Source organism: Dama dama, chromosome 22 (assembly GCF_033118175.1).
Source record: "Dama dama isolate Ldn47 chromosome 22, ASM3311817v1, whole genome shotgun sequence".
Taxonomy (NCBI): Eukaryota; Metazoa; Chordata; class Mammalia; order Artiodactyla; family Cervidae; genus Dama; species Dama dama.
In genome coordinates this window covers 15,899,413-15,925,052 of record NC_083702.1, presented here as the reverse complement: position 1 = coordinate 15,925,052, position 25,640 = coordinate 15,899,413, and the positions used below count along the sequence as shown (strand labels likewise).

The following is a 25,640-nucleotide window of genomic DNA, read 5'->3' as shown; positions in this document are numbered from 1 at the left end:
CAATGCAGGGGACACAGGTTTGATGTCTTGTCGGGGAACTAAGATCCCATGTGCCTCTGGGCAACTAAGCCCATGCAGCACAACTACAGAGCCTACCAATGACAGAGCCTATGAGCTCTGGACCCCGAGTGTGACAACAAAGATCCCACATCCTACAACCAAGACTGGACACAGCCAACAATAAATAAATAAATATTAAAAAACAAAAACACAGAAGAAGCAAAAGGCAACAAACAAACACAATAGGATTCCAAACAGTTAAAAAATGAATATTTAGGGGTGCATGTAAATCATAACAGAAAAAGAAGAAAGTGACGATCATAAAATCAAGTGAGTGGTGGTCAATAGGGAGGCGGGGTTTCTGATGAGGGAACAGCATTGGGGGTGGGGTGGGGTGGATAGGTCTATAGCACTGGCAATGTTCTAGCTTTGACTTGAGTGGTGGTGGTCCAGATATTCACCTCACAATTATTCTTTAGTCTGTTTTCTGCACTCTTCTGTACATATACCATACAATAAAAAAACAAAGAAAAAAATCACCCAAAGAGCAGGCACATCCCCGGCTCTTCAGGCAGCTGTGATTCGTGAGCCAGGTCGCCCAGTGAAGCCTCCCCCATATCTGGTCCCATCCTGTTCACACAGGGAAGCCTCACAACCTGACCCACCCAACTCTAGGGTTAGCCGGACACATCATTATTTTTTTTTTTGTTTTTTTGGACACATCATTATGAGTGATCCTCATAAACATTAGACAAGAAGCCTTCAAGGGATCATTCGATCCTACAATTTAGTGAAAAGTTCCCTGCAGCAGGAAATGGCAACCCACTCAGGTATTCTTGCCTGGAAAATTCCATGGACAGAGGAGCCTGGTGGGCTACAGTCCATGGGGTCACAAAGGGTTGGACATGACTAAGCATGCACATGCCCATTTCAGAGGTGGGCAAGTTGAGATACTAGACCTGAAAGGGCAGATTTCCCCAACAAGGAAAGCCTGAGGCATCAGTCCTGGCCTCAGGCACTGCTGAACTCGGTGCCAGGAGGAGGCTCCCTGCCCAGCCCCCCAGCTGACTGGGCTCCCCTCCCCATAGCTGGCCTGTACCAGGGCTTGCCTGGGTGACTCACAGGCTGTGGGTGGTGGCCGGCTAGATGAGGGCGTGTGGGCTTGGGGCCAACACCCAGCCCCAAGTTTTACCGGCCCACCCTCTTCAACAGAGACAGGCACCCTGTGTCAGAGCCCTACTCAGGGAGCTGGGTTCTCTGCCCCAGGGGCCAGGACACCCTGCGGTGTAGACAGGCTTCTTCTCTCTCTCTCTGCTTCTCTCTTTTTCAACATGACTTGGCAGCATTTGGGTATGTTCAGTGGAGCATGTAGATGGCTACAGTGGGAGGGGTGACCCAAGACTTCAGACTGCAGTAGAAACAAAACCTTGTCTATACCCACAGCGGTGTCCACAGTGAGGGTCTGGAATTCCTTAGAATTCTATCTCTTTGGTTCTCCCATCTGGCAAACAGGAGTAATGAGCCCAGGTCCTTTGACTCAGTCTGGGTTCTCCCAACTCTCAGGACTGCCCAGAATAGGGGCCCAGCTAGAAAATGTCCATGTACTGGGGACTAAGGCCCAAGATCCTGGCCTTGGAGTTACAAGAAAGAAGGTAAGACTTTCCCCTTCTCCACTTCCAACACAAGGAGACCCAGTTGGGCCCCTGGAAAATGGAAGGCCACTGGCTTCTTTTGGGATATGAAAGCATTAACCTGAAAAGCCTGGAGGCTGGAGCTCTGAGCACACTTGCAGGTAGTCCTAGACAGTGGTTAGCACTGAGAACAAACCCTGGCCTCCGTATCTCCTCTTGCCCTCATCCTGGCAGGGATGTTACTGAGAACACCTGGGCCTGACAGGCCTGTCCTTTCCCGTCCTTTCTGCTCCAGGCTGCTTGCTCTCATCCAAGAATTATCCTCCAGTCATTCTCCCTGTGGATAAATGTACTCATCCACCCTTTATTCTGCCGGGAAAATTCTTAAATGAGTCAGCACACACACACACACAAAATAAAAACAATCCCATTTGAAAGAACTAAGCTACAAAAGATGGTGATGGCTACACTCTGTCCAGAAGCTTCACGGGGCAGGAGCTGGGTCTCTTGAGGAATGATTCCATGCATGGGTAATGACACACAAATGAAACTCCCATTCTGTAATTTCAAGGACACATGCACAGGTGGCAAGGTGACAACTGGACCCAGAAGGTCCCAACCTGGCCAAGGACAAGGCCAGACACAGGAGACAGTCCAGGGTCCTGCCATATCTGGAACCCATCCCAAACCTAACATCAAGAGGAAGGAAAAGGCTGGTTCTACAGAAGTGGAAAAAGCAGTAATAGATCTCAGTTTCTGATGCCTAAAAACTCACCATGAGCAAGGAAGAAGGCTCAGCCTTCCAGGAGGCAAGGATATCAGGGGCAGGACTGAGGGGATCAGTTCCCACTCACTCTTTTTTATGGCTGAGTAATATTCCATTGTATATATGCTCACCAAAATCACAAACAAATGAGCCCTGCTGCCTGCTTTGATTGAATTGTTGAGCTAACTGGCTTGAGGGGATGCTGCCAACAACTGCCTTGTCTTCTAACAGCTGGAACTGGCTAGAGGTCACAGGGCCATCCATGATGGGCTTCCCTGGTGGCTCAGATGGTAAAGAATCCGGCTGCAATGTGGGAGACCTGGGTTTGATCCCGGGGTTGGGAAGATTTCCTGGAGGAGGGCATGGCAATCCACTCCAGTATTGTTGCCTGGAGAATCTCCATGGACAGAGGAGCCTGGCAGGCTACAGTCCATGGGGTCACAAAGAGTCAGACACGACTGAGCGACTAAGCACAGCATAGCACAGCTCAGGGCCATGACACCTCTTAACAGTAGCCTCCCTGGGTGTGCAGACAGTGCTATCCAGAGAGCTCAGAGCACTTCTCAGGAGGGCCCACTGTTTGGTGTGCACAGAGGGTTCCCTAGCCCCCCACCTGGCTTTCGCCCCTAGCTACCTGAGTCCTAGGAGAAACCAAACAGGAACGACCAGCAAGAACCAAAAAGAGCTTTACCGTTTAAAAAACAGTGTCACCCAAGTTTCATAGCAGCACTATTTACAATAGCCAAGACAACCTAAGTGTTCAGCAACAGATGAATGGATAAAGATGTGGAAGATATATACAATGGAATATTACTCAGGCACAAAAAAAGAATGAAACAATGCTATTTGCAGCAACATGGATGGATCTAGAAATTATTAAGCGAGGTGAGCAAGTCAGAAAGAGAAAGACAAACACCACATGATATCACTTATATGTGCAATCTAAGAAAATGATACAAATTAGGAGTTTGGGATTACCATTTACAGACTACTATATATAAAATATATAAACAACAGATCTTACTGAATAGCACAGGGAACTATATTCAATATCCTGTAATAAACCATAATGGAAAAGAATATGAGAAAGAATAGGTATATATCTGTATCACAGAGTCCCTTTGCTATACACCGGAAACGGATAACATTGTAAATCAACAATACTTCAATTAAAAGGGTGTCAGGAAGTTATGGAAGGACTCCATAAAATAAGGAAGTAGGGGTCTGGGGTCGGGGTGGGGCATGAAATTGACAGTTTCCTCCTGGGTTAACGCACAGCACGTGGCATGAATGTCGGCCACACCGATGCTGCTGCTCTCGCCTCTCACCCGTTATGGCAGGACTCGAGCACATGGATCATGGATGCTGACGATTCCCTGCTCACAGTGTCTTGGAAAGGGAGCAGCAACCTGCCTGCCATCACCAACCTGTCTGGTGGGGATGAAGTAGAAAGTACAGCCCTTCCACTCCCAGCCCCAGGCCCCAGTCACCTATAACAAAAGCCCATGGGACAGATTCTACCTTTAGGCCAGAAATAGTCCTATACATTTGATAGACTGGGGCAAGAGTATAATTTTTTCCATTGTTTTATTGGAGATTTATTTCTTCAAGAATGTTCATTTTCTAAGAGGATGGGCCAGGTGAGAGAAACACTAGACAAACCTAGCAAAATAATTGACCAGAACATCTCAAAACTGTCAGGGTCATGAAAAATGAGGACAATGAGGTCAGAGATGCTGTCACAGACCAGAGGAGATAGAGGAGACTGCACACCCATCACCTGGTATCTTGGGTGGGATCCTGGACCAGAAAGGTGACGGGACCGGAAAAACAGGTGAAATCTGAGGAAGTCTCGTTTAATTAAGGGTAATATAGCAATGTTGGTTTCTGCGCTGTGACAACTGTACCGAGGGAATATGAACTGTGGAGGAGAAAGAAGATGGGGGTGGTGGGGAGTACAAGGGAACTTTCTGTAGTATCTTTGCAACTTTTCTGTAGATCAAAAGCTGTCATAAAACTCTGTGTGTGTGTGTATGTGTATGGTGGGGCCTCTCTTTTAAAACTTCCTGTCTCCTTCAAGAACCTGCTCCATTAATCCACCTCCTTCCTGCCTCTGTGGCCTGTCTCAGCCGCTGTTTCACTTTTTGCCAACACACAGAGGAAGGTTTGTCTGTCCTAAAAAACCCATCAGAAAATAAGCCCTCTCTTCCTCCAACTGCATTGCTCCTCCTGGATGCTCGGTGCTTTAACCCCAGAGTTTGTAGCTAAACCATCTCCGAGTACTCACTCAGTTAGGAATCCCTGTGAGGTCCCCTGTCCTCTCCCTGTCCCCCATCCTTCACACAGGATGGTGGCTGTTCAAAGGATCAGATGGCTTGGGTCATCACCAAGTTGGTGAAGGCTTCTACTGCGTCCTCACACTTCTGGATCTCTGAGCAATGACTCCGTGGAACCCTGCTGCTGCCTCCTCTTCTGTCCCTTAGATGGAATCGCTCAAACAAGCCCTTCCTCCTGGCCAGCTGCCCTGGCCATCCAGGCCAGCTGCTTCCCCACCAAGATGTTCACCCCAGGAAACAGGACCCCTACTCCACACTGGTCTCCCCAGCACCCTCGCCCCCTCCCTTTCTGTCCACAGTTTCCTGGAGGGCAGGGTGACTTCTTAAGTCATTTGAGTAGCTCCCTTGCCCCATCCACACTTGTGACCAAACAGTTCTTGGTAAATCATTATTCAGTGAGTGAGGTCTGAGCACCAAAGAATTGATGCTTTCAAACTGTGGTGATAGAAAAGACTCTTGAGAGTTCCTTGGACAGCAAAGAGATCAAACCAGTCAGTCCTGAAGGAAATCAACCTTGAATACTCATTGGAAGGACTGATGCTGAAGCTGAAGGCCCAATACTTTGGCCGCTTGATGCCAAGGGCTAACTCATTGGAAAAGACCTTGATGCTGGGAAAGTTTGAAGGCAGGAGGAGAAGGGGGTGATAGAGGATGAGATGGTTGGATGGGATCACTGACTCAGTGGACATGAGTTTGAGCAAACTCTGAGAGATAGTGAAGGACAGGGAAGCCTGGTGTGCTGCAGTCCTTGGAGTCTCAAAGAGTTGGACATGACTTAGTGATTGAACAACAAGTGAGGGACGACTTCAATGAAAGAGAATCTCTGGGACTTCCTTGGTCATCCAGTGGTTAGGACTCCATGCTCCCAGTGCAGGGGCCCGGGGTTCAATCCCTGGCCAGGGAACTAGATTTCACATACCACAACTAAGATCAGAGATCCTGTGTACTTAAACTAAGACCTGGCTTGGCTAAATAAACAAATAGAAGAAATGAACAAATAAATATTAAAAAGAGAGAATCTCTGAGGCCCACCAGAATTTCCTCTCCTGGGTTCTCTTCCCTTGGACAAACCACCTTTCCCACGGGCTTGTCATCCAGACTCATTTCCCAACATCTCACAGCAAGAGTCAGAAACTACAAAGAACAATTACTTGCCCAGAATAAACACCGAGAAAGAGTCTTAAGGGTATACAAGGAGATTTAGGGGCAGATCCACATCAGTTCTTTTGGAAAATGAGAGTTTTTATAAAAAGGCCATGCCCCGCTGTCCTCACCATCCAGGGAGGTCCAGCTAGACCCTGCGATCCTTGCTGAGAACACAGGTGCCCCAGTCTCTGGGGGCGTGTGCCAGCTCTCCCCCCAGAGACATGAAAGCCACGCCCCACCCCAGGCCCAGGCCCTCGGCGAGCACTGAATGCACCATGCATCTAAGACGCCCACGTGGTGATGGGGATCTCAGCAAGTCACCCCCAAAAGGACAGTGCCAGACCCGCAAATCTCCAGTTCCAAGGGGGGAACTGAAAACAAATTCAAACGCAGTGTTGCTCAGAGGCTCCTGGCTGCCCGGGACCCACTGCCAAATCTGCAAGGCTGCTTGCTTCCAGCCAGAGCCTGAGGAGGGGTGGACGATCAGGCGCCTGACCCACCAACAGGAACACCTGAAGTCTGAGAGATGGGATGTGAGAAGAAGAGCAGCTGGCTGACTGAAGAGGTTTAATGTGTGTGTGTATGTGCGTGCATGTGTGTATATGCATGTATGTGGCCTTGCGCCCCATCCCTCAGGTAGAAGGAACCATGTCTCCCCATGGGACAACCCCCGACTCCGGCCAACACACTGGGTGGTCTCAGTTCTACCCTCTCTCCACATGGTCCCCTCTGTCTTCTGTAATACGAACTGACTAGTCACACATTTTTAAAAAAAAATTCTTTGGCTGCACCAGCTCTTAGCTGCGGCACGAGGGCCTTTCGATATTCTTTGCGGCATGCAGAATCTTTAGTTGTGGCACAAGGAATCTAGTTCCCTGACCAGGGATGGTACTCGGTCCCCCACTGCCTTGGGAGTGTGGGATCTTAGCCACTGGACCACCAGCAAAGCCCCTGGTCACATACACTTGACTCTTTCTCCACCCAGCAGCCCCAGCCCGGGCGGTTGCAGGGTGGATCATTCTTCACGAGCCGGATCTCTGGGCCGACCACAGATGGCAGGGGTCCCAGCTGCCACCCTGGGAGCGGCTGGAGGTGACAGTGGTGACAGGAGCAGGTGGGGGAGAAGGCAGGGCTTTCTTTCCTTCATCCCACCATCCTATGAAGCCCTGACTATCTGGTGACTTCGGTGAGCCAGTGGTCCCCTAAGGAATGCAGCAGACTTTTCAGTGAGGGGACAGGTGGCGGGACAGAATAAAGGGCAAGGAGCAGGGGCCCTGGCTCTGTCCCTGTCACTTGCTGGCCACGGGGCGATGTGAGAGTCACCTGGTGGAGCTCTATGCAAGCCCCTGCTGCAGCTCCACCCCAGGGCATCCAGGTGCTGCCAGGAGAATGCACACCTCTGCTGAGAAGGGTTGCATGAGTGATGGCATGGCCTCGGGGTCTGATTCCAAGGAGCTGCCTCCAAGGAGCTGTGTAACACTCAGCACTTTCCTTAGCGTCTCTGAAACTCAGAGTGCCCGTGTGTAAAAAAGGCGTTTGATACCTTCCTGCCTGTGACCCAGGTTGAAGGTGAAGAATAAATGCAGTGATGCATGTAAAACACTCTGAAAACTGTGAGTGCTAGAGCTAACCAGACTCTGTGGGGAAAACAATGATGATGACAATAATAATAAATGTCCATCAGCAGAGGAATGGATAAAGATGTAGTGCCTATATACACGATGGAATATTACTCAGTCATTAAAAGAATGAAATGCCATTGGCAGCAACATGGATGGACCTAGAGACTCATACCGAGTGAAGTCAGTCAGACAGAGAAGGAGACATATCATGTGACATCCCTTATATATGGAATCTCAAAAGAAATCAGACAAATGATTACAGAACAGAAACAGGCTCACACTTAGGTAATGAACTTACGGTTGCCGGAGTTGGGGGGAAGGATGGGGAGAGAGGGAGTTTGGGATGGACATGTACACACTGCTATATTTAAAATGGACCACTAGCAAGGACCAACTGAATAGCACAGGGAACTCTGCCCAAAGTTATGTGGCAGGCTGGATGGGATGGGAGTTTGGGAGAGAATGGATACATGTATATATATGGCTGAGTTCTTTGACTATTCACCTGAAACTATCCTAACGCTGTTAATTGGCTATACCCCAATACAAAATAAAGGAGTTTTTGTTTTAAGAAATAAACCTTGAAAATGACATGAAGACAACAGTGGGGAAACGTACGACCTCAGCGGTGTGTCCTTCCCTGATCTGAGAAGGTGGCCGGGTGGGCACAAGGCAACAGGACAGAGCGGGTCTGTCTTCTGTGAGTCTGTGTGGTGGCTGGGGACATGCCTCCCAGGGCTCCACAGGGACCAGCTGGAATGAGCCGGAGAGAGGTGGAATGGGGAGGGTTAGGGAGACGGTTGGCTGAGGCCTTTGTCCTTCTTGGGATCCAGGCTGCTTCTGAGAGCAAAGTCACTCTGCAGAAGGCAGTTATTAAAGGGGCAGATCACAGAGAGGAAGAGGATTTGACCTCTTGACTTTCCTCCTTGGGTAAGATCTGTATCAGCCCTGGAATTTTTTTGTTAACTTACTGGGCTTGGGAGATCTTGGCATAGCTGCCCGAGGCACGCAGGGAGCCCCAAGAGGCTAACAAGAGGATGCAAGCAGCCCCACCGCTTCCATGCCTGATGGAAGCCTTGGGAGTGCAGATAAGCGGCTCGGTGTTCATGAGGCCTTTAAAAACCAGTCGGGCCACCTAGGCCTGTGGGCTCTGGCCTCACCCATCTCCATGGCAACCTGGGCTCAGGGCGGCTTGCCAAGCCTCGAAGGCTGGATGGGCTGATTCACAGTCAGAAGTCTGGGCTGGGCGCTGCCGGCAGGAGGAAACAGGAGCAACCAGCAGCCGGATCCCCACCTCCTCTCTCACCCTCTCCCGGTGCCCACTTCCCCTGAGCTGCTGTCTCTGGAAGGAGGAAGCCCTTTGGCAACAGCAGACATCTTGGGGTTCTGCCTTCTCCAGGTCTGCCAGACAAGATAACAAGAAGAGAAACCAAATTCCACTCTGATAAAAAAAAAAAAAAACAAAACTGTCATAACTCACTTTCTGCAACATTCACAAGTAAACTGTTAGTTATGGCAGAATGGAAAGAGGCCAACCAGGGCCTATTACCGACCTTAGTTTTATTAGAGATGATGGAAAAGCCCCAGAGACCACAGTCCTGGGGAATGACCGATCCCCACTTTCTCCTTCCTCGTGGGTATGATCATCCCAGGGGCCATCTTGTTCCCTTGGGGCTTCTGCTGAGCTGAGGATCTACAGAAACCAGTACCCTCAAAGGCCACAGGGAGACTTCTTTCCAGGCCAGCAGTTCTCAATGTGTGGTCCCTGAATCAGCTATAGTGACAATAGCATCACCTGGGAACTTGTTGGATGTGTAAACTTGCTGTACCCACCCTGGACTTATTTGATTAGAAACCCAAGTAAGGTGGGCTTCCCCGATGGCTCAAGTGGTAGAGAATCCACCTGCAATGCAGGAGATGCAGGTTGAAATCCTGAGCTGGAGAAGGGAATGGCAACCTACCCCAGTATTCTTGCCTGGAGAATTCCATGGACAGAGGAGCCTGGCAGGTTCCAGTCCACAGTCCATGGAGTTGCAAAGTCGGACACGACTGAGCACACCAACTAAGGTGAAACCCAGCAAACTGTGCTGTTTTTTTTGGCCACACCATGTGGCGTGTGGGATCTTAGGTCCCCGCAGTGGAAGCACAGTCTTAACCCCTGGACCACCAGGGAAGTTCCAGCAAGCTATGTTTTAACAAGCACCCCCAGATGGTTCTGCTGCCCACTCGAGTTTGAGAACCACTGCTCCGAGATTTTCATTTAAACACCGAACAACTGGAGGACATGGTGAAGCTCTCTCGGCAGGGGGGTGGTTCTGAACCCAGAGACCAGCTTTCGAAATGCCAGTGCCAAAGGGCACAAAGTCACAGAATGAGGGCTGAGCCTCCCCTGGGCACACGGCTGCTCTGCTGGCACTGGAAAGCCAGGGGGCCTGAGCCCGAGGACCACCTCAGTGGCTACACAGTGACAGGTAAGGGGGAGGATGTAGGACAGGTAGGCAGGAAGGAAGAGGTAAGAAAGATACATACTGGCTGGACAACACTCTCTTGAACCCATTGAGCAGGGAAGAAGTCATAGTAAATGCTCAAGTCAGAACCTGCATTTGGCTTCCCCACATGCCTCCACCCACAGACTCACCTGGTGAACCCTCCTCCCTGAGATGCCAAAACGACCTGGGCATCCTTGGCAGAAACATCCCTAATGTTTGCAGCCTGTGATTTCCCTAGGACAGGCTGTGCTGTGTATGGAAGGGGTGGTTGTTTGTTGTTTAGTCAGCGACCCCATGGACTGTAGCCTGCCAGGCTCCCCTGTAAACAGAATTCTCCAAGAATACTGGAGTGGGTTGGCATTCCTTTCTCCAGGGGATCTTCCCAACCCAGGGACTGGACCCACGTCTCCTGCACCGGCAGGCAGATTCTTCACCACTGGGCCACCGGGGAAGCCCCGTATGGAAGTGAACTCTTCCTCAGATTTTCCTCTGGGACAGATTCCACAAGAGGGGCTCCTGCCAACCCGGCCTTCTGATGTGCCCCCAACTGACACCTCCCTCCCCTGCCTTTCCCAAACTGGGGAAATCTCTGAAATGGGCGTTTTGCAGTCAGATGGAAAGATAATTTCTCTGTTTCACCTTCTGAAAGGGATGAAGCCTATGGCAAAATTTCAGCTTTGAGCTATGCCGGGGGATGCGGGTTGACAGAGCTGAAGGAATGACGCGGCTGAACATGAAAGCTCAGGGCAACCTCAGCCTCTGAAAACTTCTAAGGAGAGGCAGCTTACGTAATATCAACTACAGAGAGCTGCAGAAGTTGAGCTCTGGCTAATATGTCACAATAGGAGTTTTACATTAAATATCCTGTTACTGCTCCCAATGACCTTGAATTATTGTAGGAAGGTTGCCACATTACCTTCATTCCCCACCTAAGTGAACTGAGACCTAAGGAGAGTCACCCACTGGATGTCCCCCCCCACCAGGAATCTGCATTTCTAACAAGTCATTTCCTCCCTTCCCCCAATAATCTCCTGGGTCACAGACGCCCCCTGCGGCTCAGCTCTCTATTGCTCTTTTACACAATGTGGCACCTTGAGGTGCTGTCAACAGCAACAAAACCAAAATCCAACCATCCCCTGCCCCCTTTCCCCCAAGCCAGGACACGGGGAGGCAAGACTTCTGCTTCCTATGGCCAAGTGTGTGTGCGTGTGCGTGTGCGTGTGTGCGCTCAGTCGTGTCCGGCTCTTCGTGACCCCATGGACTGCAGCACACCAGGCTCCTCTGTCCATGGGATTTACCAGGCAAGCATACTGGAGTGGAGTGCCATTTCCTCCTCCAGGTGATCTTCCTGACCCAGGGATCAAAACTGGGAAGCCCTTCTTATGGCTATTTTGTGCCCTTAACATGATTCCCTGATGGCTCAGATAGTAAAGAATTCACCAGCAATGCAGGAGACTCAAGTTTGATCCCTGGGTCAGGAAGATCCCCTGGAGAAGGGAATGGCAACCCACTCCAGTATTCTTGCCTGGAGAATCCCATGAACAGAGGAACCTGGCGGGCTACTGTTCATGGGGTCACAAAGAGTCACACACGACTTAATGACTAACACACACACTGAGAAGAAGATCATGGCACCTACCCCACCACCTAGATAATTCAACTTTAAAAACAAAAAAATCAAAACTGAAATGTAAGTCTAAAGTAACCTTCCCCAGGGTTCCTTGAGCACAGGCTCAGCCTGCCTACGGATCCTTCACCTCCATTTCCTGGGATATTAAAACACCTGAGGGCCTCCTGGGTGGAGGAAGGGAGGTGGCTTAATAGCTACCTTTCCTGGGATATTAAAAATCTGAGGGCCTCCTGGGTGGAGGAGGGGAGGTGGCTTAATAGCTACAGCCGGTGGCTGCCACCATCTTGCTCTGCTGGTCTCTCCTGGGCAATTGTGTTCAGCTTGCTAACAGAAGAACAATCCCTGGAGGCGCACAGTGAGTGGATTTCCAGGGGAGAAGAGGAACAATGGGAAACTAGAGTCCTACTGTTGGGTCCTGCTGCTCCTGGGCTGGGAAGAACCCCTGGAGAAGGAAATGACTATCCACTTCAATATTCTTGCCTGGAGAATCCCACGGACAGAGAAGCCTGGTGGGCTACAGTAAGTCCATGGAGTCGCAAAGAGTCGGGCTGAGCGACTGAGCACGCATGCACACTCCTTCTAAACCTGAGGATGCGGGTGGGACTGCCTTTTTCGAGGTAGTTCCCATCATCCCAGCTTGAGATGAGGAAACAGGCTCAAGAGAGGTAAAGTAACTTGCCCGCGGTCACAGAGCAGACATGCAGTGCCTTGGCAGACAGCTCTCTCCCTCTGTTGTATGCACAGCATGTGCCACGCACACGTCAGCTACTTGACTGCCTGTCTCATCCTTGGTGGAACGGAGGGAGCTTGGTCCCCTCTCTGGGGTGTGGTGGAGAATGAAGGACCTATAAAAGCCTTTTCTTTTATATAGCACATCTTTATGGGAATTCTGCAGTGACTACGTTTGAACAAGTTCGAGACTTGAGAAAGCCTCCCTTCTGAGGGCTGAGCCAGCATCGTTTAAAAAACCAGAGCCCTGGGACTTTCCTGGTGGTCCAGTGACTAAGACTCCATGCTCCCACTGCAGGGGCCCAGGTTCGATCCCTGGTCAGGGAACTAGATCCCACATGCTGCAACTAAGAGTTCACATGCCAAACTAAAAGATCTCATGTGCCACAGTTAAAACCTGGTGCAGCCATATAGATTAAAAGAACAGCAACAACAACAAAAGTCATAGCCTTATTCTGTCTAAGAGGAGAAAAGTTTCAGTTCCTATGAGGTGCTGGTGTTAAGTGGTTTAGGGCTGAGGGAATGGGAGGGAGGCCTCTGCCCAAGGTAACTTCCTTCTAAACAAGAAATCTCATTTCAAGTTTCCACTGCCTGTTTGCCAGACTTGTAGCAGACGTCAGCCAGCCCATAAATCCATTTTCTGCTGAAAGCAGGCATTCTGATCTTAACCAAAATCATCTGATGTGGGAGATTGTTTTGGGGCTGTTTGGCTTTAAATTCCAGAATACCATTGTGTTTTCCATTGTGTACGCCTCACTAAGATGCCTGGTGATCACACACACACACATTCTTGCTGACATACTTTAGCCATGAGGACCTGGTTCTCATTCCATCTGTAGAACCAGTTACCACTTGCTTGCACAACCCTGAGTAGTGGGAGATGTACCTGTCCTATTCGTTTGCCAGGATGCCCCCTTCATTTTAGTCCCAACATTCAGACAACAAGCTGTCTGCTATCTGCCAGGTTCCTAGTCCCACCCGAAGCACTTCACCTGAATCATTATACTTTCTCAATGAACTCTCCAGGTAGGTAATATTAACTTCCAGTTTTGAGATGAGAAACTTTAGGCACAGAAGTTCAATAGCGTGTCTTGGGATCACACAGGTATCTGAGTTACAACGTGGACCCAGTACAGACTGACTACAGAGCCTAAATTCTCATGTTGCTAAGTCTTGCGGATCCATTAATTTCAGGGTCAGAAGTTCTCAGTTTTGTCTTTTCTCCTTCCTAGTCACGTCTGATTCTATTTCAAAAGTGGCATCTTCTCACCGTAAAGGCCCTAAGAGAGAGCCCCTGTGTATGAATAGAGCATCTACCTTCTCAAGACAGGAAGGGACCTGCCACTCCACCTGGCCTCTCTCTAGGGGAGCTGCCTGACGGATGGAGGCTTGATTCCTTTTCCTGACCTCTGGCAGGAAAGCTCTGCCCATGCTTTTGCTGAACTGGCCAGAAACTGAGTGTGGACACAGCCCTGCTCTGGGAAACAGATTCTCCAGAGTAACCTAGTACATTTCCTTCTTGTCCTAGCTTTGCCACTGCTGCAAGCCTGGCAGGCAGACACTGGTGCAGCTGCCCACCGTCCTTCTATCCCTTACAGGCATGGCCCCACGGTGGGACCCAGAGCCTCTGCCCTTCCCCCTCAGCCCATCCTGCCAGCAGATGCCTGTGTTACAGCCCTGGGCATGGGACCCTGGGAGACACCTGTGACATGAGGGTCATGTCACAGCCCCCTAGCCTAAGGGTTCCTCCCCAGCACTGGAAGAGCATCTAAATGCCTAGCTGAAATGAGTTTTCTGGTCTCTTAAGGGTTACCTGTCTTGGGGAATCAGGGCTATAATGTGATTGAAGTGGGGGAAAGTAGGCTGGCAGAAAGGAGGCTTTAAAAAGTTTGAGCACAATAGTAAAACAGGATGAAATCCACAGCCCCACATCAGAAGAAGGCGCTTATAAGTGTATCAGGATGAGCAGGAGGAAGAGCCTTAAGGGGGACAGTTTCCTGACCTGGAGGGCACATTCTGCTGGGGTAGCTTCCCACCCATCAGAGGGAGACATGGATAGGAGGACTGCAAGCAAACGGGCACACTACAATTGTTCATCTAGAAGGGAAGAGGTGTTCTCGATTGGGACCTTTAAATAACTACATCTTAGTCCTTTCAGGCTGTTATAACAAAGTACCATGGACCTGTGGAAAAGTCCAAGATCAAGACTCCGTCCTCATGAGCTCATCACCCCAAAGGCCATGCCTCCAAATACCACTGCATTAGACCTTAGGATTTAACATATGAATGTGAAGAGACACAGTCTATAGCAACCTATCTTTTTAAACAAATGCTTTGGCTATGCCCCCATGGCATGTGGAATCTTTGTTCCCCAACCAGGGATCAAACCGATGCCCCCTGCAGTGGAAGTGAGGAGTCTTAACCACTGGACAGCCGGAGAAGTCCCTATAGCAAACTATCTCTTAAAAACACCAAACCTCCCAAAGAAGACATTCTGATGGCCAACAGGCACATGAGAAGATGCACATAGTCACTAATCGTTAGGGAAATGCAAATCAAAACCACAATGAGATATATTACACCTGTCACAAAGGCTATTATCCAAAGGACAACAAGTAACAGGTGTTGACGAGGATGTGGGGAAAGGGATCCTTGTGCAGTCTTGGTGGACATGTAAACTGGTGCAGCCAGTATTGCGGTTCCTCAGAAGATTAAAAATGGAAGTGATCCAGCAATTTCACTTGCAGTTACGTATCCGAGGAACATAAAAACACTAATTTGAAAAGTTACATGCACCCCGATGTTCACTGCAGCACTAGTTACTATTGTAAATAGTATTTCCTATTGTAAACAGCTATTGCCAAGATATGGTAACAATGTAAATGTAAATGGATAAAGAAGATGTGGTGTGTATGTATATATATACATACTTACATGTATATATGTGTATATATATATATATATACACACACACACATACATATACACAACAGAATATTATTCAGCCATAAAGAAAAGACAGAAACTGTGCCATTTGTGACAACACGGATGGAACTGGAAAGTATTATGTTAGGTGAAATCTGAAAAACAACACAAATGAACAAACCAAACCCACAGACACAGAGAACAGATGGGTGGCTGCCAGAGGGGAAGAAGGCTGGGGGATGGGGCGCGAAATGGGTGAAGGGGATCCAGAGGTACAAAATCTTCAGTTATAAAATAAATAAGTCATGGGGATGTGATATATAGCATGGCAACTGTAGTCAGTGATACTGTTTTGCAAATTTGAAAGTCGCTCTCATTTCAAGAAAAAGACACGTGCACCCTGATGTTCATTGCGGCACTGTAACAGCCAAGGTATGGAAACAGCCTAAATGTAAATGGATAAAAAGATGTGGTATATATATATTCAAGAAAAACAAATGCTGTGATTTTGGTGACAGATGGTACCTTCATTTTTCAGGGTATACAAATGTCAAATCACTATGATTTTGGAGGCAAGTCCTACTGATTTCATGGGATTCCCCGCCCCCCCAAATTCAGACCTGCCAATCAAGGATGACAGCATGCAGTATTTAAAAACTATCCAGAAGTCAGTGTTTTTTTGGTGGCGGGGAAGAATTACTGGATGGATGTAATTAAAATAAAATTATCTCATCTGGACACAGGATGTTGCTTTCCACAGCTGCCTGCCATCGTCTGACGGAAAACGAACATGTCCCTGGACCAGTGTTACTTTTTCCACAGAACGAAGCAGGCAAGTATCTGCAGTTAAGACTTGGAAAACATAAATTAAAAAAAAAATGTATTGTTTAGCGCTTTTGATCTCCTGAATTCCCTTAGTTGCAAATGATGATCTCTGGGTGAACCCGGGTTCGACAGTCTCTTCCCCAGATTTTCAAGTTCCTGAACCATGAAGTCAGTGCTCTTCTGTAGGTTAGAGGGAATGATGGTTTCTGCAAGACTTTGGTTGAAAAGACCTGCAGCGGTTCCCCTGATCCTACTCTGGGGGCGGCAGGAACACTATATATAAACTATATATATGCAGCTTCCAGAAACTTCTCCAAGCTCCTCTGCCCAGACTATCCACCAAGGAGGCTACAGGACCACAGAAGCCATGGTGACCTGTGACTTCAGGTCCCTAACCTCACAGCCAGAGGTACCCAAGAAAGCCAGTCAAGGCTGTGTTCTTCAGTAGAAAAGGTGCTTGTGTTAAGTCCCAGGGGTATTAAGCTCCAGACTGTGCAATGGATCCCAAAGGGCAGGCCTCCTTGCAAAATGGAATTGAACAGGAAAACAGACACATCAAACACGGACACACAGTTCTGAGTGTAAGAGGGAAGATTCGCCTCGGACACAGAAAGGAAAAGCGTGAGAACTCTGATGGGTGAGGTCTAAAACCGCAGAAGGCTTCATTTAGCAGAGTAAGCATTCCGGTGAGGACAGCCCTCCGAAGGGCTGTCTATCGAAATGGTTCTGAACCAGCAGTGGTTTCATTTGAGCACGAAGAGGAAGGTGTGGAATGGTGCTGTGGGCCACTTTGAAAAGAAAGAGTTGAGTGTGTGCGCCTGTGTAGGAATCCCGTCCCCCGTCCCCAGGCCCCCCATCAGGAGTCAGACCTGTTGTTGACAACCACTGGAGGGCAAAGTGGAGGGGGTAAAAGCCATCAGGAGCCAGGCAGGGAGAAGTTCTATTTTCCGGAGCAGAGGCAGACACCTGGCCTCCCCTCCCCTCTCCCCTAACCTGCCAGGCTCTGTGCAAACACAGCCGGCTCTTGCCGGGCTCCGGCTGTCTGGGTGCCAAAGGGTGGAAGCCATTTCATGCAAGAGCCCAGCGGCCTGCCGAGCCCCGCACAGAAGGCAAACATCCTCTGCGGGGAAGACGCAGGTTAGGTCGGAGGGGCACCAGTCAGCGCCACCCCTGCTGGTCCATCCCCCACCCAGACCCCGAATACCGGCGCCTCTGCAGTTTTATTTCCAGAGGTGGGGCCACCCATGAAATGGAGTCAGTGTCCTGAAGTGGGGATTGCAGAGGTGGGTGGAGGAACGAGGCTGGCAGTGACGCAGGAGGAGGAGGAGGAGAAGCCCGGACGTGTGTGGACGAGGGGTGTGCACCTGGCTATCTCTCTGGTTTCAACTGCCACACTTCTCAGGCGGTGGCTCCCACCCTCCCTACCTCCTTTCCCCACAGGGATAAGAGCTACAGTTGGAAGCTTAGTCAGCACCTAGGACTAAGCTCCTGGGCCAAGTGCATCATGAGCACGTGCTGGCAGGCACCAGCTCCACGTGATGATGGGGAAATCGAACCCAGAGCTGCTGGTGCTCTAACCATTGGGCAGCACTGCCATGAAAGGCTCACCCAGGGGGAGACTTCACCCAGGGGGAGTGGAGGCAACTCTAGGGTTAACAGGAGAGGCAATACTCAGGTCCCAGAAATAAAGGTCAAATGAAGCCACTCTCTGAGCCAAGCCTGGGTACCCACTGTACACTTCCATTTCCGGACTCCTATTTTGGGTTGTGTGGGAAAGTCCTTTGCTGTAAGGTCACGGAGATGGGGCTGGTTTCTTAGGCTGAACTTTTGGGACCATTTGCTCTGACTCACTGGTCTTACAGATGAAGAAGCTGAGCTATGGAGTTCAAAAGTGACCTGCTTGGTTACTGTATAGCACAGGGAACTATAAGTCACTATCTTCTAATAACCTATAATGGAAAATAACTTCAAAAATAATAAATGTGTATGTATATAACTGAATCATCTTGCTGTGTGCCTGAAACACTGTAAGTCAACTATATTTCAATAAAATGTATATATTAAGAAGAAAAAAAAGTGACCTTTGCTAGTGGTCCAGTGGTTAAGACTGTGCTCACACAATGCAGGGGGCATGGGTTTGAGCCCTGGTCAAGGAACTAGATTCTACATGCCACAACTAAGAGCTGGCGCAGCTAAATAAAACACACACACAAAAACAAAAGTGACATGCTCAAAGTGGGCTGAGGGCAGAGCTGACTAATACCCAGGTCCCTGAACTCTGGTTTCCATGAAGCCAGAGTTAGGCCCAGGAGATACCGTTTCTTGGGAAAGAGAAATTCCCTGCTCTTCCCATCAGTGAGGGAGGGGACAGGGATGAGGTGGGGGGACACAATGAGCAAAGGGGCAGAGGGAGGTGAGGGTAGAATGGGAACACCTGGCCTGGCCCAGCTCTGGTTCCCCACTAAACAGCGGAGGTTGCCACTCTGGCATCATAACAGGTTTCCCCTCTCAACCTTTTCTGGAGGGTGGTTGGGCAAGCAGGTCAAAGGAAACCCAGAAACAACTGAAATGGAACTGGGAAGTTAAGAGTCCTGGGGCCACTGGAAGTACAGACTGACTGCTGACTTGGCTGCAGGCACCGGGGGTCTTACTTGGAGGTGGGGGGGCAGGTGGTGCAGGCTCTGCTGTCACTGAGGGGTCCCTCAGGAATGAGAATGGGGGCCAGGGAAGAGGTACACCCTCCCTCCTTGACTGCCCCTGCCACTGAGGTGGGCCTCTCCTCTCTGGATCCCTGCTGGACCACTCCTCTCAGCAACCCCGTCCATGAGGTATAGGTGACTCCTACCCTCCCAACTCCTGCTCTTCGAGGCCCATATCAGGTCCCAAACACTGAATTTATAAATTCTGGGTCTCAAGAGAGAAAGGGAAGTGATGACATCATAATGATCCAAGCAAACAGTTCCCTCAGGTCACAGCTTCCCTTAAAAATCATTTTTTGAGGGCTTGTTGCCACCCTCCTGTCATTCTCATCCAGCTGGGTATGGTGGCTAGCAGTGACATAAAGCGCATTGGGTACACTGCAGCCCACCAGACCTGTTTACAAATTTACCCCTGACACTCTCCAGCCACCTGACCCTGGCTAAGTTACGGAACCTCTCTGGGGACTGGTTTCCTGGTCATTGGTAAAAACGGGGATTATGTTTTCTGCTCTGACTGTATTGGGGAACTTGGAAAAGGACTTTGCAGGCTGTACTGTGCTGCACAAGGGATCACAGTGTTCCTTTACTCCATCACCTCCTAGGAGATGAGGGCTTCATATACAGGAGTACCGAACAACGGGCTTCCCTGGTGGCTCAGTGGTAAAGAATCCTCCTGCTAATGCAGGAGATGTGGGTTTGATCACTGGGTTAGGAGGATCCCCTGGAGAAGGAAATGGCAATCCACTCCAGTATTCTTGTCAGGGAAATCCCACGGACAGAGGAGCCTGGTGGACTACAGTCCATGGGGTCAGAAAAGAGCTGGACACAACTTAGTGACGAAACAACAACAACGACCACAACTTAACAATAACTGATTCAGATTCATGTAGCTACTGCTTACCCCCCACGCCACCTGTTACCAGGTCCCCTTGTTGATTTTGCGATGGAGACAGAAGAGGACAGGACCTAAAGGATCTAGGAGCCGAGGTATTGGCTTGGTTCCCATGATGCTGATCAATCAGCCCAGTTCCGGTTCCCACTTCTTTACTGTGAAGAAGTGGGACAGGATGACCCCGAAAGTCATTCCTAATTCTACACCCAACAGTTCCCAGAGTGAGTCATCTCTGTTTCAGGTGACACTGCCCATCAGCAGCAGTGAGCCCAGGTGAGGGCAGCTCTGGACATGGGTGGCTCTGCCAGGCTCCTCTGTCCATGGCATTCTCCAAGGAAGAATACTGGAGTGGCTTGCCATGCCCTCCTCCTCCAGGGGATTTTCCCGACCCAGGGATCAAACCCATCTCTTGCATCTCCTGGACTGGCAGGTGGGTTCTTTACCACTAGCGCCACCTGGGAAGCCAAGGAGTCACCAGGGGACTAGCAGGGGAGAGAAGGTGCTAGGGAGGGGCTAGAGGAAAACTCCTTAAAGGACTAGGGTGGGGCAAGGCGGGGCTAGCCGGCCTTCCACATTCTTTTCTGGTGCCTCCGTTGGGGTGAGGAGGAAGCGAGGCTGGCAGCTAGCTGGCTGGCTGCTGGGACTGGTGGGAACAGCAGGAGGAAGGGGTGCCCAGCGCAGGAGGGTCTACCTAGAGGAGGCCCTGGGCTGGGCAGGGCACATCTATGCTCCACCTTCACTAGGGCAGGTGTTTGGTGTGATGAATTGTGCAAGGGCAGGTCCGTCTCATACCCAGTCAGCTCCAGGGAGAGGAGTAAATCTTAGGAGACTTTTCCCTGGGGCTCATGGGGAAACAGATCCCGGTGAATAAGTACAGTTTTGCTACAAGCCTCCTGTGGCATGTCCCTGCTTCTACAGCCATCTCCCTCTGGAGAGCGGCACAGGGCCTGCCTTTCCAAATACCTTCCTGATGGCAAAGGGGCAAAAATCATCCACCGGTGAGCGGGGGATGTGGCCCTGGAACCAGGACACCAAGTCCCCTACTCTTTGCCTCTTTCTCTGGGTGGCCCCTTAATCCCCCTAGGGAGGGCTCGGAGGGAAATCTCCCCTTCCCTGCTGCCCGCCTCAGGTTGCCGTAGGCTGAGAGGCTGCCCGTGACCGGCAGCGGGAGTCCTGGAACCCCCAGGTCTGCGTCCTCCCCAGGTGACAGTCAACTCCCGGGGGCCCCACCCGGCTTCTGGGTGGGCTGGCGGGGGAGGAGGTGGGGCGGCCACCTGATCCCTCCCGGAAATGGAGAAACACGGGACTCATCCCACACGGGCGCCGATAAGCATCGGCCCCAACTCTCCCCAACTGTCCCGGAGTTCTCTCAAGTCCAGATACTTATCGCCCTTGGGGGAAAAAGAAAATCAAGACAAGCTGGTCTTTCAGGTTGTTTCGAGGGAGCTCGGACTTTCTCACGCCGGCTCAGAATCAGTCTGAGAGCTCGGGGGTGCAGGAGGGACCCCGACTTTCATTTACGGGTGGGGTCCCGGGACGCCAACACCCGCGGTCGGCGCGTCCCTTCCCCTCTCGCGCAAACGTGCCAACAGCTCTTGGCTGAGCGCCCCCGGCGGGACATAAGTCCCTTTTCGCGTCCGCATCCTTCCCCTCCTCGCGGCCCCGGACACTCGGGGGACCCCGCCCGAGTCACAAGCCGCACAGTCCGCCACAGCCCCTCACGACCAGGGCCTTGAGTCCCTAGCAGAGGGGTGCTCTGATTCTTCCTCCTGCACTCGGAGGGACTCGGGGTGGGAGCAGACACCAACCCCACCCGCAACTCATCAGGGCCGCGCGTCGGCCGCCCGCCTCGCTTCGGACGCGCCCCGGACCAACCCGCCCGCCCCGCCCGTCTCGGCTCGGGCCGAGGAGTTAGCTGGCGGCCGCAGCGCCCTCTCCTCCCCGCCAGGAGTCTTCCCCGCGCAGGCGGTGCGGCTGCCCGCAACCCCGATCGCGGACGGAATGCACGGGGCGGACAGGTGGCCCCCGAGAGGCGCGCGCGGCGGTCGCACTCACTCACCCAGAAGATGAAGTTAAATCCGAAGAGCAGGTATTTGATGCACTTGGTGCCTCCTTTGACCGGCATGATGCGAGCTAGAGTGGCCTGGGTTGGACTGATGTGAAACGGGGCCGCGTGAGGCCGGGACGGGCGGGACCGGGCTGTGGGACCGAGGTGCGCGCGGCTGCGGGCTGGCCTCCGGGCTGCACTTTTAAAAAGTGCCACTCCTCGGGCGCGCGCCGCCGCGTTGCGCATGTGCCGGGCCCCGCCCCCGCCCCCGCCCGCCCGGCAGGCCCCGCCCCTGGCCCACCTGCCCCGCCCCGCCTAGGTCCGTGGGTCCGCCGCCGGTCCCACGTCTGGCTGGTGCTCCCCACCTAGTCGGCCGGACCTGACTTCCCGCCTTGCCTTCCCTTTCCTCTCAACCGTCCTGGGGTCTTTCCAGGCCGTCATCCCTGGCCGATTTCATCCCGGAATTATGTGAAGGCCTCGCCCTTTCGGTTCTCTCCTGGATTCTGCCCCTCCCTAGCCCTCTCCTCTGGGGAGAACTTCCCCGGTGGGTGGTGAGGGCAGAGGCCCCTTACCCAAGGTGGCCCGCAGAATGAGGGCTCTTCTTGCTTGGGGCCCGATTTGAAGAGAAGCTGCCCGATTTCTGTCTCCCTGGGCGGCTCCTTGCACACTTCCACTCTGAAGCACACGCTTCACTCGGCACACGGAGGCTTGCCTTCCGGATGGGAGGATCGGTAGGGGCTTATGGAAGTAATCCTGAAATACCATCATTGAATAGTAATAAGTCTGAGAGCTGGGCAATGTGGGATTGCTTCCTGGATTTGTGGTTCAGATGCCCCAGAGAAGAGAAGGGCTGTAGCCTAGCTTCTGTTCCTGCCTCTTCTCATCACCCTCCTTCTTGCCCTTGACACTTCCCACTGCCACATCTTTGAGCTCCTGTGCCAGAGTTCTTAGGGTGTTTCTCCTCTGCTCCAAAATGTCCAGCAAATGACAAATGTTGGCTAGGATGTGGAGAAAAGGGAAGCCTCCAAGACTGTTGTGCCGTGCGTAGTCGCTCAGTCGTGTCCAACTCTTTGCGACCCCATGGACTGCCGCCCACCAGGCGCCTCTGTCCATGGGATTCTCCAGGCAAGAATGCTGGCATGGGCTGCCATGCTCTCCTCCAGGGGATCTTCCCAACCCAGGGATTGAACCCAGGTCTCTCTCATTGCAGGCAGATTCTTTACCATCTGAGCCACCGGGGAAGCCGCCTGAACTGTTGAGGGGGAAAATGATACAACCACTATGGAAAGCAGTATGGAGGTTCTTTAAAAAATTGAAAATAGAGCTACGTAGCAATTCCACTCCTGGGTATTTGTCCAAAGAAAAGGAAAACACTACTTGGAAATATATTTGCACCCCTATGTTCATTGTAACATTATTTCTAGTAGCCAAGATATGGAAACAACAGAAATGTCCATCAATAGATGAATGGATAAAGAAAAAAATATATATAAATGATGAAATATCACCCATAAAAAGAAGGAAAACTTGCAACTCCATAGATGAACCTAGAGGGTATTTTGCTAAGTGAAATAAATCAGAGAGAGAAAGACAAATGGAATCTAAAAAAACAAAACAAATGTAACTAAACAGAAACAGAGATATACATACAGAGATACAAACAGTTGGTTGCCAAGTGGAGGTGGGTAGGGGGAGGAGAAAAATAGGTGAGGGAGATAGGTGAGGTACAGCTTTCAGTTACAAAATAAATGAGTCACGGGTATGAAATGTACAGTGTGGGGAATATAGTCAATAATTATGTGATATCTTTGGACAGTGACAGATAATAACTAGACTTATTGTGGTGATCATTTTGAAATGTATAGAAATATCAAATCACTATGTTATGTATGTATCAGGGACTAACACAATGTTGTAGGTCAATTATACTTCAAAAACAAGCAAACAAGCTCAGAGATAGAGATTAGATTTGTGGTTACCAGAGGTGGAGGTGGGGAGGTAGGAGAAGGGAAATTGGATGAAGGTGATCAAAAGATACAAACTTCCAGTTATAAGATAAATAAGTACTAGCGATTTAATGTACAACTTACATGGTAAATATTATCAACAGTGCTGTAAGTTATAAGGAAAACGGTTAAGAAAACAAATCCTAAGAGTTCTCAGGACAACGAAAAACATGTAAATATTTTTCTGTTTCTTTCATGTATGTATATGAGACATGGACATTCACTAAACCCATTGCTTTCATGTATATATATGAGACAAGGATAGTCATTAAACCTATTGCGGTAATCATTTCATGATGTATATGAGTCAAATCATTATGTCATACACCTTAAACATATACAGTGCTGTACATCAATTATATCTCTGTCGACTAAAAAAAGATGCACAGTGTGAGAGTTGCGAGTTAAATTTTATTTGGGGCAAAATGAGGACAGTAGCCCAGGAGGCACCACCGCAGATAGCTCCGAGAGACTGCTCCAAAGGGGCAGTGAGAGGAAGGTCAATATATGAGATTTTGGTGAAGGGGGAGTTCGATACCATCAAGCACTCATTTTACAAAAGGTTTTCTGCTCGTCATGAGGATCTGATGTCATCATGAAGGGATTTAGTGCTTTTCTAGATATAAGAAGATGGCAAGGATTGGAATCATAAAATTTGTTCCTGAAAATATCCAACTATCTAAAAACCAGTTCCACCAGGTTCCCTGGAGCACAGAGTGCCTCGCTCTCCACCCCGAACCCCCTCGGGGTGTTTAAGGTCAGTAGCTGCAGCAGCGCGGGGTTCAGTCTCCGCAGAGGCAGATGGCAAATGCCCTTGCTGTTCAGTCGTTTGCAATGCTCTTGGCAAGTGCCGGTTTGTAGTTGACATCTCAAAGAAACTAGAAGAAAAAAATACTTTCCGCAGCTCTCCTACATTCAATGACTTAAGTCAAAATTCTTTATTTTGCCCTCCACAGCACCCCAGCCCTGCATGTGGCATGTGGTATGTTCCCTCTGGCTGGCTAACCTTCCTCTCTTCACTTGTAAAACTTCCATGCCTCCTTAAACATTCCTTTTCTGGTTCTCACCAAAGGATAAGGAGATTCCCCCTACTTTTAAAAACTCAAAACCCTTTCACATTTTTGTTTTCCAAAATAAAGTTTCCTTTTTTTTTTAAATGACAAAAGCAAAACTTCTTTGGTTACCAAAACATCAGAAAATACCAATAGGTAAAAAGAACATAACTCAAAATAACACCCACCCGAAACAGCTTGTATTACCACTTTGAAATTATGTTTTGCTCTGTTTATTATCACTGTTACACTTGTCTTATCAATTTGCTCATTCAGGCCAAATGTGGTTTCAGTATCCAGGCACATGAGGGTATATTCTTAGAGCAGGAGGGGACTGAGCCTGTTACATGACCTCAAGGAGTGAGGCCTGAAGGCCAGGGGAGCTCAAAGCAGATTTTTGACCCAAATAGGGAAGCAGGCTGCAGAGTGCCTTGAAAAGTGGTTGTAATCAAGGGAGAATTGGGCAAAGTTGGGCAGGGGCTGTCTGGAGTCTGGGCTGGAGCTCACAGTAGCGGGGAGGTGTGTGGAGAAGTGAGGCAGGCATCTAGCTAGAGGTGCCTCCTGGCACTGGACTCTGCCCTCGGGGGTGAGGGAATCACTGGTGGATTTAAGTGAGGGGAACCTGTGTTTGGGTAGTTGGGTGGTGGGGGAGCAGGAGGGGCAGGCAGAAGGCTCCTTGACTATAAGGACCATTGTCTGTGTCTCCAGACCTTGGCTCAGAGCACTGGGGGCTTAGACTGTGGCTCAGATGGTAAAGAATCTGTCTGCAAAGCAGGAGATCCAGGCTCGATCCCTGGGTCAGGAAGATTCCCTGGAGAAGGGAATGGCAACCCACTCCAGTATTC

General features: G+C 50.2%; 1 protein-coding gene across 1 annotated transcript in view; it reads right to left on the bottom strand.

The window, feature by feature from the left end:
- The window catches only part of CD9 (CD9 molecule), a 35,478-nt gene extending 13,525 nt beyond the window's left edge, over positions 1-21,953 (bottom strand). The window contains exon 1 of the mRNA XM_061124741.1: positions 21,750-21,953. Coding sequence (XP_060980724.1) covers positions 21,750-21,815 — 66 coding nt within the window. The 5' untranslated portion in view covers positions 21,816-21,953. The remainder of the gene's footprint in view (positions 1-21,749) is intronic.
- Positions 21,954-25,640: the final 3,687 nt, after the last annotated feature.